At 42.6% G+C, this 15099-nt stretch overlaps 1 protein-coding gene across 1 annotated transcript; it reads left to right on the top strand.

The window, feature by feature from the left end:
- Positions 1 to 9891: 9891 nt before the first annotated feature.
- LOC141488556 (pre-mRNA-splicing factor RBM22-like) lies at positions 9892 to 12881 on the top strand. Its single transcript, XM_074188689.1, has 3 exons — positions 9892 to 10129; positions 10535 to 10690; positions 11361 to 12881. Exon 3 carries the CDS (start codon positions 11393 to 11395, stop codon positions 12641 to 12643), a length of 1251 nt encoding a protein of 416 aa, XP_074044790.1. The 5' UTR covers positions 9892 to 10129; positions 10535 to 10690; positions 11361 to 11392; the 3' UTR covers positions 12644 to 12881.
- Positions 12882 to 15099: the final 2218 nt, after the last annotated feature.

The raw sequence follows: 15099 nt of genomic DNA, 5'->3' as shown, positions 1-15099 counted from the left end.
GGAAAAAAAAATATCTAAAATCCAGGGGTTAAGAGACTGAGAGGAAATCACGTTTAATGAATATCTGCTGGCCATGTGGCCTCAGTGATAACTCGAATTGTTTTAAGTTTCTGAACTAAAGTTTTGGAAAGCACGCTGAGGGTTTTAAAAGAAGGATACTAGTGTTGTAATATTCTGACAAAATTTGTACAGGATAGGAGGAATTAAATAACCTAGATTGTTAAATTAGCTTGGGATTAAACTGTTTTAACACTATTGTAACTTTTGCAAGGAGTTTGGGATTTTTAAAACTCAATTGTAACACCTTTGGGTTAAGAAAAGTGGTATTGGAGAGAAATACCTATGTTATAAGAGATGTTTACTGATTTCTTTTGGGAAAAAAGAAAAAACCTCTAATTGGTTTTAATGTTGAATAATGCTAACAATTGTATTTTTATTTTGGATAGAGCTTTTGGAATGTGAGTGCTGGATTTTCTGTATAAGGTACTCTAAAAGTTTTCATCAAACTTAACTGTTGGGAAGTTAGTTGAGTTGTAATTACATTGGGTTTTTTATTCGTTTTTTGGGGGTTTTTTGCAAGGCAAATGGGGTTAAGTGGCTTGCCCAAGGCCACACAGCTAGGTAATTATTAAGTGTCTGATACCAGATTTGAACCCAGGTACTCCTGACTCCAAGACCGGTGCTTTATCCACTACGCCACCTAGCTGCCCCCCCACTATGCCACCTAGCCACCCCCTACATTGGGTTTTTTTAAATGTGTCATGTATGAGATTGGATTCTGAGAATTTGGTTAAAGAGACAGAAGTATCAAGAACATGGGATGTTCATTCTGCTCTTTTCTAAGGGAAATGAGATGTTTAAATAAGAATCTTAATGTTTAATGTATATTAACAATGTGTGTGTTTAATTTTAAAGAAGTCAAGAATGCGGACTTCTCTCTTACTGCAGACAGCTGATGGGGGCTCTGGGCAAATTGCAATGGTGGGCCTTATTGTAAGGTAACTTATTGATGAATAGGATATTTTTATCAGTTATGTAATTCTTTTGTAACCGCAAGGAGATTATATTTGCAATATTTAGCTATCTATTGTGAATGTTATTTAAATACTGTATTGTTAAAACCTGGGATTAATGTAATTGCTTTGAAGGGCAATAAGGAAAATATGAAAAAGTATGACCCTTTCTGGGATAGATCTGTGGGTTCATGAATAATGTAATAACAGGATTGCTTTAAAAAAAATCTAGTAATTTGTGTGTTACTGTTACTCTTATTGCTGTTCTAATGAAATTAATAATGCATGTTGGAAATTTAAAGCTACCTAAGATGTTTTAATGGTTTTAAAGAATTCTGAAAAGTAATTTGTATGTTAGGGGGCAGCTAGGTGGTACAGTGGTTAGAGCACTGGCCCTGGAGTCAGGAGACCTGGGTTCAGGTCAGGCCTCAGATACTTGGTGATTGTCTAGCTGTGTGACCTTGGGCAAGTCACTTAACCCTAATTGCCTTGCCAAAACAAAAATAACCATTTGTATGCTGAGGATGGCTAGTAGGTAAAGCAAGTTTATGTATAGAAGTTTATATATATATATATATATATATATATATATATATATATATATATATATATATATATGAATTGGGAATATTTTAGATCTATATGTATATTCCAAAGCAGTGATTGTTTGCTTTGGAGTAAAAGCACTATATAATATAGGAAAGATAAACACAAGATAATTTGATATTTCTCTGTATGCAATCTCCTGGACAAAGGAGACATTTATTTGTTGTAAGATACAACAGACTAGAAGGAGGTTTCTCTAGCCAAGGGGAATCTGATATGTCATCTTTATATACAGATGGAATAGATATGATTTTAGACAAAGGGATGTCTCTAGTAAGAGGTAGGAGACAGGCCTGTAGGGCCAGTCATAGTTAGAATACCTAGGAAGGATAATCCAAGCTTTAGGTAGGGGGTTTCATTAATTGGGACTCCATTAAGATTATAATTGGAATTTAGTGAACTGTATTCACCGGAAGTTCTAACTAGGTAAAACAACTATTTTAGATCACAGGACTTTTAATTGATCTTCTCATGTCAGATACCATGATGGTCAACAAAAAGAAATGCTACTGGGTAAATGTTATGTTCTTGGAGCCAAGGAAGCCAATGGGCCAAGGATGTCAGGTGACAGGGATGGGCAGCTGAAAGGGGTGACTTCTCAGTATGGCTGAGGTTGGACCACTTTGACTTGATTTCCCCAAAATGACATTTGGATAGTATCTCACTTGAAAGAATAAATCTGGCCTAAGACATCTGACTTACCCACATGACCTGCCGGGACTCTGACATTCAATACTTATATCTGTAAAGGAATTTTTATACTGGATCTTTATAGTTAGTTACTAAACAAACTAAAAAGGTTTTAGGTGAATTGGCTCTAATAGCCAGAGATAGGTTAGGTATCTGGCTCTGACACCTGCTATGAGCTACATGCTAAGGTAGGAATTAAGTTTCCTTAGTTTTGTGTGTGTGTGAGTGTGTTAGAGGGGATATTTAGGTTAGGAGAAGTGTTGGGAGCCAGGGCCCCTGCAAAGAAGAATGGGAAATTCTTAGGATAATTACAGTTTCAAATTCTAGTTTAAGGAAAGGAATGCGAGTTAGATAAGTACACCAGGAAAAGGAAAATATGGGAATATTTGGGGAAAAAAATCATTTTGGTTAAGGATGTTAGAGTCATTGTAATGGGAACAAAGGTTAAAAGTGCTTTATTTTAAACCAGATGTTGGGTACTCTTAGAACAGAGATGACTGTTGAATGTATATGTTACAAGCTTGTCAGTTTGCTCATGTAGTAAAATACTAATGGAAGTTAAGTGTTAAAAGTGAAGTATATGTGTCAATTTGGCAGTAAGGCAAAATGTAAATTGTAATAAGCTCCAGAATCTCATTGTTTTGTGATGGAAGACATGCGTTTTGAACTGAATTAAGATGTTAAGCAGTTTCTTTATCAGAAGACAAGTAGTCACTAGAGCAGGAGAGGACTTTTTGGAACAGATTCAGAGGATGCTGAAGGACATTAGATGCCTCCAAGGGAGAAGAGAAGAGATGAGAGGAGAGACACTGAACCAGTTCCATCTCTACCATCTCTCACCTATGTGTACATTGTTTATCTGTAACTTCTTGATTGTGTAAGGATGACACCCTTACTTATGCCCTTCTCCTTATGGAAAGGAAGAGGGGAGGCATGGTGAAAATGTTCTCCATTGAGAGAGATTAGTGGGTGGCAGTGCCCCTGGGTCTCACCTAGATTCTCAGTCCCTGATCAGAGGTACACTGTAGCACAGGGTTCTGATCCAGAGGAGAGAAACACCAGTGGCATATGACTGAGGGTGACTATTGTTTATAATTTGACTGGCCAGGATATTTATCTGGGGAGTAGAATATGTCTGAATAATGTCCAGAAGCAGTGTGCATACATTCTGGATTGTACAATTTAGAGATAGGTAGCCTCAGACTCATGTGAGATTAATGATGGTACCTGGATCTTTTGTAAAGATATGCAAACTGGGGCATTTATTAAGGGAACCTGTGAGTTAGTACGGACTTGCAAGGAAAGTACGGAAATGGCCATTTGCAAGAAAAATAATTTAAGGAACATCACTAGGTATATTAGCTATTCTTGGGGTTAATACAATGACACAAAATCAAGGATTTAGTTTGATCAATTTTGGAGCCAGGAAGACATTTCCAAAGACTTTGGTATAAAACTTAAAGTGGAAGGAAGTACAGCAACTTGGGAAATGTACCTATTATCTTGGTGATTATAGGGCTTATCTAAAAGATCCCTGGGAAGTAAGGAAGTGATCAGGGATTTGTTAGACTCAAGGGCCAACTCAGAAATGTGAAGTAATCTCAACAAAATAAAAGAGGAGGGATTGTGTGGGATAAAGTTGAGATTTCTTCAGTAAAATATTACAGATTGAATCAGGTTAGCTATGTGCCCCTCCTCCCCTGACAAAACAAATTTCTGGGATATTGCTGAAGAGTCAACTGACCCCACCTTATCTGTTGATGTCTGGAGAATCATTCAATTCCTGGGACTAAAGAGATAATTAATCCGGTTTGAATTTTATGCTCCTTTCCCTAAGGTAGTTCTCGTGATTAGATTGTAAGACCACATTCCTCATTTAACGAGAGTGGGTGGGTGGGGGGAGCTAGGATAAATGTGATTCTTGAACCTTTTACTTTCCCTTCAATCTCTCTTAACTGATCGTAGTCCATTTCTCAAGAAATGAATAAAGCCTTCTCTTCATACCGTGGAAAAAAAAAAAGTAATAGAAAAGTTAAAAAGAGTTTAAAGAGAAGACCAAGTGGATTGCTGATTGAATTGACCAGGCCAGCTGGCCAGGGTTCAGCAGGAAGCTAGAAGGTAAAAGAGGACAATTTAATTAAATTCTTCTCCTTAAATTCTCTCCTAGAGTCCATGGGAGGAGGTTGTGACCTGGGAGTGACCCAAGTCCCTCATTGGAGAGTTTGCCTTTTGGGGAAGTGTCTCCTTTCCGTGGTCTTCCAGAGCCTGTGCTCCCTGGCAGCCCCACCAGAAAACAGTGCAATCCAAATCAGGTTCAAGGTCAGGCCCTCAGGTGTGGAAGGAAGAAGAAAGATTCCCTTTACAACACAAACAAAAGATTTACAAAGTTTGTCTCCTACTGATCTCACCACTTCCATGCCCAGGTTTCTCTGCATCATTGAGAGTTTTTCACTTCCCAGAACCCTGATATTTTCTGGAGGCACCTCTCAATTTCCCAACATCACCATCATTTCTCTACCATTTATGCCTAACTTCATGAGGAAGGACATAAATAAGAGATGCTCCCACTTGCTCTCTCTTCTTCTCTTAACCAAAGCTGCTATCTTTAAATTGGTTACTCAGGATCTTTAAACAGCCAAATCCAATGGCTTCTTTTCAATCCTCATCATTCTTGACCTTTCTGGATCACTCTCTTCTCCTTGATACTCTTTTTAAGTTTTTGGGAAATCGCCCTCTCCCTGGTTCTTCTCCTATCAATTAGACTACTCTTAAGTTTCCTTTGCTGTATTCTCATCCTGATCACACCTTCTAACTATGGTGTCCCACAGTTCTGGGCACTTTTCTTTTTTCCCTCAATGCTATTTTACTTGATGACTTAATTAGCATAACTAATTTAATGATTATCAAATCCATCCTACCATAACCTCTCTTTTGACTCCAACCGCATCACAAACAATATTCAACAAACACCTCAAACTCAAAATGTTCAAAACAATTCATACTTTCCCCAATTCCAAACATCACTATTAGTGACAAGACAAAAGTCAAAATAATTGTTGCTGGTCCAGGATTCAGTGGCTGACTTTTCGTTTTAGTTTACTAAGGTCTTTCCCAGGTCTCTATCTGAGGCAAAACTTGTTCACAGTGTGTATGGACTACGTAAGAAATGGGACAAAAAATGACCTAGTTAGCCATTAAAAAAAAACAAAACCTATCTGGGAGGAAAAGCCTTCAAGCATTTCTGGTCAGAATAGAAAACAATTACTATTTACCCTCTTGAATTGGGGGACTATTATTATTGATTATTCCAAGAGAGCCAGAGTGTTTTTCTAGTCAAGTAACTCTTTAGAAACCTAATGGGCTTTTTAAAAGTGTTTTTTCAGAGATATATTTTTAGAATCATATTTGAAAATTTCCCAGGACAAAAAGTACATTGTCCCAGCTTTCTGACAAAGAAAATAATAGTAGTAAAAATAAAAATTTAAAAAATATAAAAATAAAAATTACTCTGGACAATTTTACTTATTTTAGTTATTTTCAATTTTACACTTTTTAACATAATCTTATTTTCCTCCCCCCCACAGAAGGCAATTTGCCAATCTTTACATTGTTTCCATGGTATACATTGATCCAAATTGAATGTGCTGAAAGAGAAATCATTTTTAAGGAAGAAACAAAGCATAAGAGATAGCAAGATCAGACAACAAGATATCAGTTTTTTTCCCCCTAAAGGTAATAATCCTTGGCCTTTGTTCAAACTCCACAGTTCTTTCTCTGGATACAGATGGTATTCTCCATTGCAGACAGCCCCAAATTGTCCCTGATTGTTGCACTGATGGAATGAGCAAGTCCATCAAGGTTGATCATCACCCCCATGTTGCTGTTAGGGTGTACAGTGTTTTTCTGGTTTTGCTCATCCCTCAGCATCAGTTCATGCAAATCCCTCCAGGCTTCCCTGAATTCCCATCCCTCCTGGTTTCTAATAGAACAATAGTGTTCCATGACATACATATACCACAGTTTGCTAAGCCATTCCCCAATTGAAGGACATTTACTGGATTTCCAACTCTTTGCCACCACAAACAGGGCTGCTATGAATATTTTTGTACAAGTGATGCTTTTACCCTCTTTCCATCATCTCTTCAGGGTATAGACCCAGTAGTGGTATTGCTGGATCAAAGGGTATGCACATTTTTGTTGCCCTTTGGGAACATAACCAAATTCCTCTCCAGAAAGGTTGGATGAGTTCACAGCTCCACCAACAATGTAATGTGTCCAGGATTTTCCACAACCCTTCCAACAATGATCATTATTCTTTCTGGTCATACTAGCCAGTCTGAGAAGTGTGAGGTGGTACCTCAGAGAAGCTTTAATTTACATCTCTCTAATAAGTAATGACTTGGAGCAATTCCTCATATGATTATAGATTGTCCTGATCGAGGAGTGACAATTTTGTACAGCTTTGCCTCAATCTAATTCACTCTCAAATTAAGACATCTCCCATCATGTTGTCTTTGGTCCTCTATGAAAACAAGTTAAAAAAAACTGGGGTTGAAGGCATTTTTTTTCTTTCTCTTTAAAAATTTATTTCTAATAATTTATTTTTATTTTTTCTCTTCAACCAAGAACTGGGAAAGACTAGAAAGGTCTATGTCATCTACTGCATCCTGAGTCATCACCAGTCTTTTTGACCTTTGTTATTGCCCCTGGATGAATTCTGGATGATTGGAGGAGAGGGTGAGGTAGACAATTTTGAGCAGCTTATTCAGTTCATGAGTAAATCAAGTTATCACCCTCTTAATGACATTCCCTTAAAACCAAATCACTCCGGTTCTCACAGACTGATCAACAGTAGGTTCCATTGTTTGGCCCCTGATTGGATCAGAGGGAATGGCAATACCAATAATTTCTGTTTTGAACAAGTACCTCTGATATATTCCCTCAACCATATTTCTGCAAGGCAATGGGGTTAAGTGACTTGCCCAAGGCCACAGAGCTAGTTACTTTAAGTGTCTGAGGTCAGATTTGAAATCAGGGACTCTTGACTCCAGGGCTGGTGCTCTATCCACTGCTCCACCTAGCTGCCCCCAGAATTTTTTAACTAGGTGAAAGAAGTCATTTTCTGTCTCATTCCTTTACTACTTTAATCACTGAATGTGCATTGCTTTAGACAATATGGACTAGTTAAGAATTGGGACAAAAGATGGCCTAGTTTGCCTTTAAAAAATGTTAAAAGATCTTAGATTTCATAAGTCACGACATCCAGAGACATTTCTAGACATATTGATCCATATCTGACAATTGGACCCAAACTATTCAGAGACCTTGCCTTTGGCCTTTCTAATTATGCTTAACACAATTCCTAGCATATACTAAGCACTTAATACTTTGTCTTAATGGCAACCTATTCCATCATTCCTATTTTGGCTTTCATTTTTTATCTTCATTTTCGACCCTATAGTCATTTCTGATAAGGCATTGTTTTTTCTATCATTGCTAATTCCCAATATAGATCCCTCCCACTGCCTTCTTCATCCCTACAATGCTAGAATAAAACTAAGCTTCCTGGAGAACCATGAAATCATGCTTTCTAAATTCAACAGGGTCCTTCCAGGTACATAATAATACCTACCACACTTCACAAAAAGGAATTTCAAAGATCATCTAGTTCATTCCATACATTAAAAACAAAAATCCTCTCTACAGTATGCTTGCCATGTGGTCATTCTAGTTTTGTTTGTAGTCTTCCAATGAAGGAGAACCCATTATTTCTTTTATACTCCACTTTTGAACAGTTCTAATTGTGAAGTTTATTTCATAAATATCAAGCCTAAATCTGCTTCTCTGCAGTTTCCAATAGGAATAATGCTCTTAGTTATTACTTCGCAGGTCAAATATAACAAATAAAATACCCTTTTCAGGTAAAAACTATTATTTGAAGATAATTAATAATCCCTTCTTGTTTCTAAGCTAAACAATTCCTTCAACAAATCTTTATATAACACAAACAGCTTCCAGGTCAACCCCCTTCTGGAATGACTACACTACATTTAAGTTTTAGTTCTATATGGTGGGATATTTCCTGCCCTCAAGGAATATGTATTCCACTTGGAGATAAGACATATACAGAAAGAGGTGTTTTACTAGGAAATTTGGGGAGAGAAAGAACATTGTCTGTGATAAAGGAAGATTTTGTATAAGATATGGTATCCAAGCTAAGGCTTGAAGATAAGAGATTCTGAAAAGAAGGGGATGAAGAATTAAGACATGCACTCCAGGCATGGGAAAGGCCTGTCCATGTTCATGGTGATAAGAGACAGAATGTAAGAGTTCTGAAGAATTCTAAGTAGACTCATTTGAGACTTATTTGATTGGAGAACAAAGAGGAAAAATGGGAAATAAAATCTTTCTTGGTACTACTTAATATAAAACTTGGATCCATGCAAAAGGGTTCCTCAGTTTTTTGTTTTTTAAATTTTAAGGCAATGGAGTTAAAAGTGACTTACCCAAGGTTCACACAGCTAGGTCAAATTTGAACTCTGGTCCTCCTGACTCCAGGCCTGGTTCTCTATACACTGCACCACCTAACTGCCCCCTGGTTCTCCAATTTTTAAAGGGAATTATCACAAAATCTTTTAAATCATGATTCCCTGATTTCATCACAGGTGCTTACCACCATCATGGAGATGTTGAACAAGGTCCAAATGTAAGGATACTTTATAAAGTTCTCTAGATAAAATATTGTATTAATTACATTCTGAGTGAGATAAATGATTCCTCAAAAGGAATCAGCCTAATATATAGAAAAACTAAATGAATACTGTGTGTGAAGCAGTTATGTGACAGTGTTAAGCATGCAAGATGTCAAGTCAGACTGGGTTTGAATTTATTACTTTGGACAATCAATAAATACTTAATAAACAGCTGCTACAATTCAACATCTGTTAATAAGGGAGTTAAGACTGTTATCTCTAAGGCCACACCAGTTCTAAATTTATAATCCTATGACTTGCTGAATTTAAAACTACTGGTTTGTAAAAAAAAATGAAATGTAGATTATCCATCCTGAGCTCCATCTCTTCATTTAGCTGCTTTTTCCCTTTTTGTCTCAGTCTCTGAGGAAGAAACCATTTTGCAAAGGCTAACACTTGTAGCCAACCCCAATTCTTCCCATGTCTTTCTAGAGCTCACTCGTTTGATCATTCCATTCCATCTTTACCTTAAAAATCATAAGAAAACTGCACCAAGACCCTCTTTTCTTTTAGCCCCCGTGGGTCCCCCCGGGCCCTCGCTGCCGCGGGGAAGGAAGCACCTGCCGCTCCTGCCGCGCTCGGCAGCCCGGAAATAAAGCCTCGCTCTCATTGGCTCTTCCCTCGTCCCTCGTCCCTCCCCCCGCCCGGGGTGCCGAGATTCCGACCAATCACTCACGAGCCGGGGCGCACCGGCTCCACGTGCAGCTGAGGAGCTAGAGCAGTCACGTGTTATGGGGGGCAAACTTGGGCGGATCCCAAGAGGCGGAGCGGGCGCCCTGCGGAAATGGAAAGCGTGCGTGGGGGGAGGGGAGCCGCCGCACAGAGAAGAGAAATCGGGGGGCGGGGCAGCCGGCGTGGGTGAGAACCAGAGCGAGGCCGCGGAGACCCCGCCCCCGCCGCTTGGCCCCGCCCCCGGCGCTATAAAGCCGCTGCCCGGCCCCTCCGCGCTCAGTGCGCGCTTCTGCTCCTCCGGCCTCGCTCGCCTCGCGGACCCCCCGGACCCCCCGGACGCCGGCGCTGCTCCCGCCCCTGGACGCCGCCGCCTCTCGCGTTTTCCTCCACGGCCCGGTAAGGACGCGGCTGCCGGGGAGGAGGGGGAGGGGCGCCCCGGAGCTCCCACGCGAGCGTGTCCGAGCAGCGCGGGGGCCCCGGCCCGGCCCCACGGAGGCTCCCCGTGAGGGCCCGGCCCGAGCAAGGGGCCCGGCCCGAGCAAGGGGCCGAAGCCCTCTGCCCGAACGGGGCGTGTGATGGTCCGTGGACTCCGGGGGCCTGCTGGGCCCCCCGTTGGAGCAGGCCCCAGGGCCCCCCGAGAAGCCCCGGGGAGTCCCCGGAAGCCTGCCCCCGCTGCCGTTTGGGGGTTGGGCGCGGGCCGCAGCCACTGCCCACTTTCACCCTCGGACGCACGTGGGAATTCCTGGCTCTCCGGGAAGTGTCCCCAACCTGGCGGGGCTTGTCCTGTCTCCTGTGCCGCAGGCGCGTAGCATGAGCCTGGGGTGTCCGGGGTCCCGACGGCTGTCTATGGAACATCAAGGGGAGTGCGCCATGGCCGCCGTGAGCACCTTTGAAGAACGGGACACCTTTAGAGAAGCTTGAGCAAGGTGCCGGCATCGTGAGACCCCCCAAGGCAGGGTAAGTAAGGCCCCTCCGGCCGGGCAGGGCAGGGCAAGGAGGGCCCCTCCGGCCGGGCAGGGCAGGGCAAGGAGGGCCCCTGCGGCCGGTCAGGGCAGGGCAAGGAGGGCCCCTCCGGCCGGGCAGGGCAGGGTAAGTAAGGCCCCTGCGGCCGGTCAGGGCAGGGCAAGGAGGGCCCCTGCGGCCGGGCAGGGCAGCCAAGGCCCCTCCGGCCGGGCAGGGCAAGGAGGGCCCCTCCGGCCGGGCAGGGCAGCCAAGGCCCCTCCTGCGGTGCAGGGCAAGGAGGGCCCCTCCGGCGGGGCAGGGCAGGCAAGGTTCCTCCGTCTCCTCCGCTGCAGATAGACTCAAGCAGAAGGGCTTTGGAGGAGTTGGGGCGAGTATCACCCTCTCTAAGAGGTTTAAGAAAATAAATTGTCCAGGACAGGCCTAGGGGAGGGTAGGGAGACTTCAGACTGCTGCAGTTTCACCCTTGTGCTTGCATCCATGGTCACTAGTCTCCCTGCCTTGGGCACCTCCATTCCCTATGGTTCAAACAGCCCCTGCATACACTCAGTGGGACTTGTTAAGGGCTGTAATATCCTGAGGTAATTTACCCTGAAGTAGGGTCCCTGTTCCCTTAAACTTTTTTAATTTAAAGGCGTGGGGTTAAGAATGACTTGCCCCTCTGCAGGTGCCGCCCCCGCTGCTGCTGCAACTTACAAGATGGCAACGTCTCTGGGTTCCAACACCTACAACAGGCAGAACTGGGAGGACACAGACTTCCCCATTCTGTGTCAGACGTGCCTTGGAGAAAATCCCTACATCCGGATGACCAAAGAAAAGTATGGAAAAGAATGCAAGATTTGTGCCAGGCCATTCACAGTGTTTCGCTGGTGCCCTGGTGTTCGCATGCGTTTTAAGAAGACTGAAGTGTGCCAAACCTGCAGCAAGCTAAAAAACGTATGTCAGACCTGCATTTTGGACCTAGAATATGGTTTACCTATTCAAGTCCGTGATTCAGGACTGTCGTTTAAGGATGACATGCCTAAGTCTGATGTGAACAAAGAATACTACACCCAGAATCTTGAGCGAGAGATTTCTAATTCTGATGGAACTCGGCCAGTTGGTGTTCTTGGGAAGGCTACAGCTACAAGTGACATGCTGCTCAAATTGGCTCGGACCACCCCTTACTACAGTCGGAATCGGCCTCATATCTGCTCCTTCTGGGTGAAAGGGGAATGTAAAAGAGGGGAGGAGTGTCCATATAGACACGAGAAGCCTACAGATCCTGATGATCCTCTTGCTGATCAGAATATCAAAGATCGCTACTATGGCATTAATGATCCAGTGGCAGATAAACTTCTAAAACGGGCTTCAACAATGCCTCATCTGGACCCTCCAGATGATATGACCATTACCACTTTATATGTTGGTGGCCTTGGAGATACAATCAGTGAGGTGGATCTCAGAAATCACTTTTACCAATTTGGTGAGATCCGAACAATAACAGTAGTCCAGAGACAGCAGTGTGCTTTCATCCAGTTTGCTACCAGGCAAGCTGCAGAGATGGCTACTAAGAAGTCCTTCAACAAACTGATTATAAATGGGCACAGACTTAATGTGAAATGGGGAATATCTCAGGCAGTCAGAGGAAAAGAAGGAACCACAGACTCTGGAATTAAACTGGAGCCTGTCCCAGGACTTCCTGGACCTCTTCCTCCTCCTCCAGCAGCTGAAGAAGAAGCCTCTGCCAATTATTTTAATCTCCCTCCCAGTGGCCCTCCAGCAGTGGTTAATATTGCCCTGCCCCCTCCTCCTGGAATTGTACCTCCTCCCCCACCAGGTTTTGGACCACACGTGTTCCACCCAATGGGACCACCACCTCCTTTCATGGCAGCTCCAGGACCCATCCACTATCCTTCTCAGGATCCCCAGAGGATGGGGGCTCATGCAGGAAAGCACAGCAGTCCCTAACATCCTGCCTGCTACAGTGGTTGGGCTCTGAGAAGGAAAGCAGTTTTAGAACTGTAGTAAGTAAATCTTGGGAGTAAGTTTTTTTTCCATAGTAGCTTGTAATATGCTAACATGGGCAAACAATTTCTTTGTGTGTTTCTCTGGGTTTGACAAACTTTGACCTGAGGTCATATTTGACGATTGATAATATTTTTAAAATAAATTTTTTTCTAGTACTGATCACTAAAAGGGTGTCATTAAGTATTATTTCCCTATTGCCCAAGGTCGAACTTTGAAAATCAAACACCTCTAGATACCTTCTTTGCTCTTATCTTCCTCTTACTAAAGGAACCTCTACCAACAAAACAAACCAACTTCTTTTTAATCTTAAAAAAAGCTCCTGCTTATGCTCTACTATGCAAAGTGGCCAAGTCTTTACAAGACTTTGGGACCTGCATTGCATACCTCCTTCTCATGAGGGAGATGTTAAACAGGAGGGTCTTTGTTCAAGTTGCAGGCTGTCTTGTTAGACTTTTAATTTCTGAACTTTTTCCCACCCTGCCCTAGAAAAAGGTCACCATTTCTTACACACTGTGTGTGTGTGTGTGTGTGTGTACACACACATATAATCTCTTGTAAGGCCATTATATGAAAGTGCTTTGTAAACTTTAAAGCCAGCTAGGTGGCACAATGGTTACAGTACCAGGCCTAGATTCCGGAAGACTGAGTCCAAATTTGGCCTTGTACTTAGTAGCTGTGTGTCCCTGGACAAGTCACTTAACCCTGTTTGCCTCAGTTGCCTTATTTGTAAAATGAGCTGGAGAAGGACATGGTAAACCACTCCATTGTCTTCCAAGAAAACCGTAAAATGGGTCATGAACAATCAGACATGACTGGAAAACAAAAAATGATCCCTCCCCAACTGTTGGTGAGAGTCAGAAAAAATGGATAGAAAGGAGCTTTGAAAAGTACAAAATTCAGGCTAGATAGAAGGTATTATATAATTAATTGCCCTTCCCTTCTCACTCAAAATTTTTTTTAAAAAGGCTTTTAATCCTGATATCTTGTGTCCCAATGGATCCAAGACCCTGTGATGACTGGATAAAACTAGCTCTGTAACAAAAAAGGGAATGCTTCATTTCCAAGTAGAAGTCTTTATTACTTGAAAACATGCTCCACCACTGTTCTCCATAACCCTACAGGTGACCATCCCCAAGGTCTCAGAATGCCTGCTCACTCCCATTTCCACCTCCATGTAAAGTGTCAGTCCCTCCCCATATTCTACCATGGGATCCCCTAGGTCCCTTTTCTCCCTCTGTGTAATCAGGCTAGCCTTCAGAGAAGCGTATGGTAATGAATGTCACGTTAGCAATGCCTGCTTCAACAGCTCCTTCTTGCTTCGTGAGAGATGAGTGGGAAATTGGATGTCAAAGATGATGAAGAGATCCCCTTTCTTGGTGGGTTCTGAGGCCAACGGCATCCCCTCACCAGGAACCTTCTTGAAGTAGTTGGGACTAGAGGGAGGTGAGGGAGGATCAGATATCAAGAGGTGATAGGATCTGAGCTCTAACAACACATGCATACCTACCACACTCTTCTCAATTGTAATGATAGGATCAAGCTTTTGGGGGTTGGACAAGGGACAGGACAGTGAATGCTCACCTCTGGATAACCTTCACCCCAGGCCCCACTCCAAACCCAGAAAACTCTTGGGTCCCTTGCTCAAGATGGATCAATTCTCTGATTTTAAAAACCAGGAAACTGAGGCAGACCCAAGAACAATAGAATAATTAAAAGAGGCTTAAATCCTTCCTATGACATATATTGACTGTGTGAGCCTGGGCAAATAACCTAAGCTCTCAGTTGTACAGACTATAGTGACTTGCATTTGTAGAGGAAGCCTCTCATCATGCACTCCCTATTTACTATACTAATGAAATCATGGGTCTGCTTTAAAAAAGCCCAAAGGATACTCTGCCCTGCTAGGATGTCACCATCTAGCTAGCATTGTCTTGTATACAGTAGGTGTACAATAAACGTTGGTTGAATGGATTGTACAATAACAGGTGAAGAATAGTGAATGCAAGAAAGAATGAGGAATGGGGGTAAGAGGAGGATTTGAATGGAAGTGGCAAACCAATCCATTTTCAAAAATGAGGGTTGGAACTAGTCTCACTCTGAAAATATAGGATCCTCTGAGATCCTTTCTGATGGAATGAATGAATAAATGCTGACCTGGAGGCTTCCGGCAGGATTTGTAAAAAGTTTGACAAATACGATCTCATTGAATCCTCACAACCATCCTGGGAGGTAGGTACTGCTGTTAACCCCATTTTGTAGTTGAGGAAACAGACAAATAGAAGTCAAGTGATTTATCCAGGACCACACAGTTAGGAAGTATCTGAAACTGGATTTAAGCTAGGGTCCTCCTGACTCCAGGGCCAGTGCTCTATCCACTCACTGTACCACCTAGCCAT

This window comes from Macrotis lagotis, chromosome 1 (assembly GCF_037893015.1).
Source record: "Macrotis lagotis isolate mMagLag1 chromosome 1, bilby.v1.9.chrom.fasta, whole genome shotgun sequence".
Taxonomy (NCBI): Eukaryota; Metazoa; Chordata; class Mammalia; order Peramelemorphia; family Peramelidae; genus Macrotis; species Macrotis lagotis.
The sequence above is the reverse complement of the archived record's forward strand: the minus strand, read 5'-3'. Positions and strand labels throughout refer to the sequence as shown.

Excerpts from the sequence above, each read along its gene's own strand:
- LOC141488556 (XM_074188689.1), top strand. The coding sequence starts at position 11,393 with ATGGCAACGTCTCTGGGTTCCAACACCTACAACAGGCAGAACTGGGAG.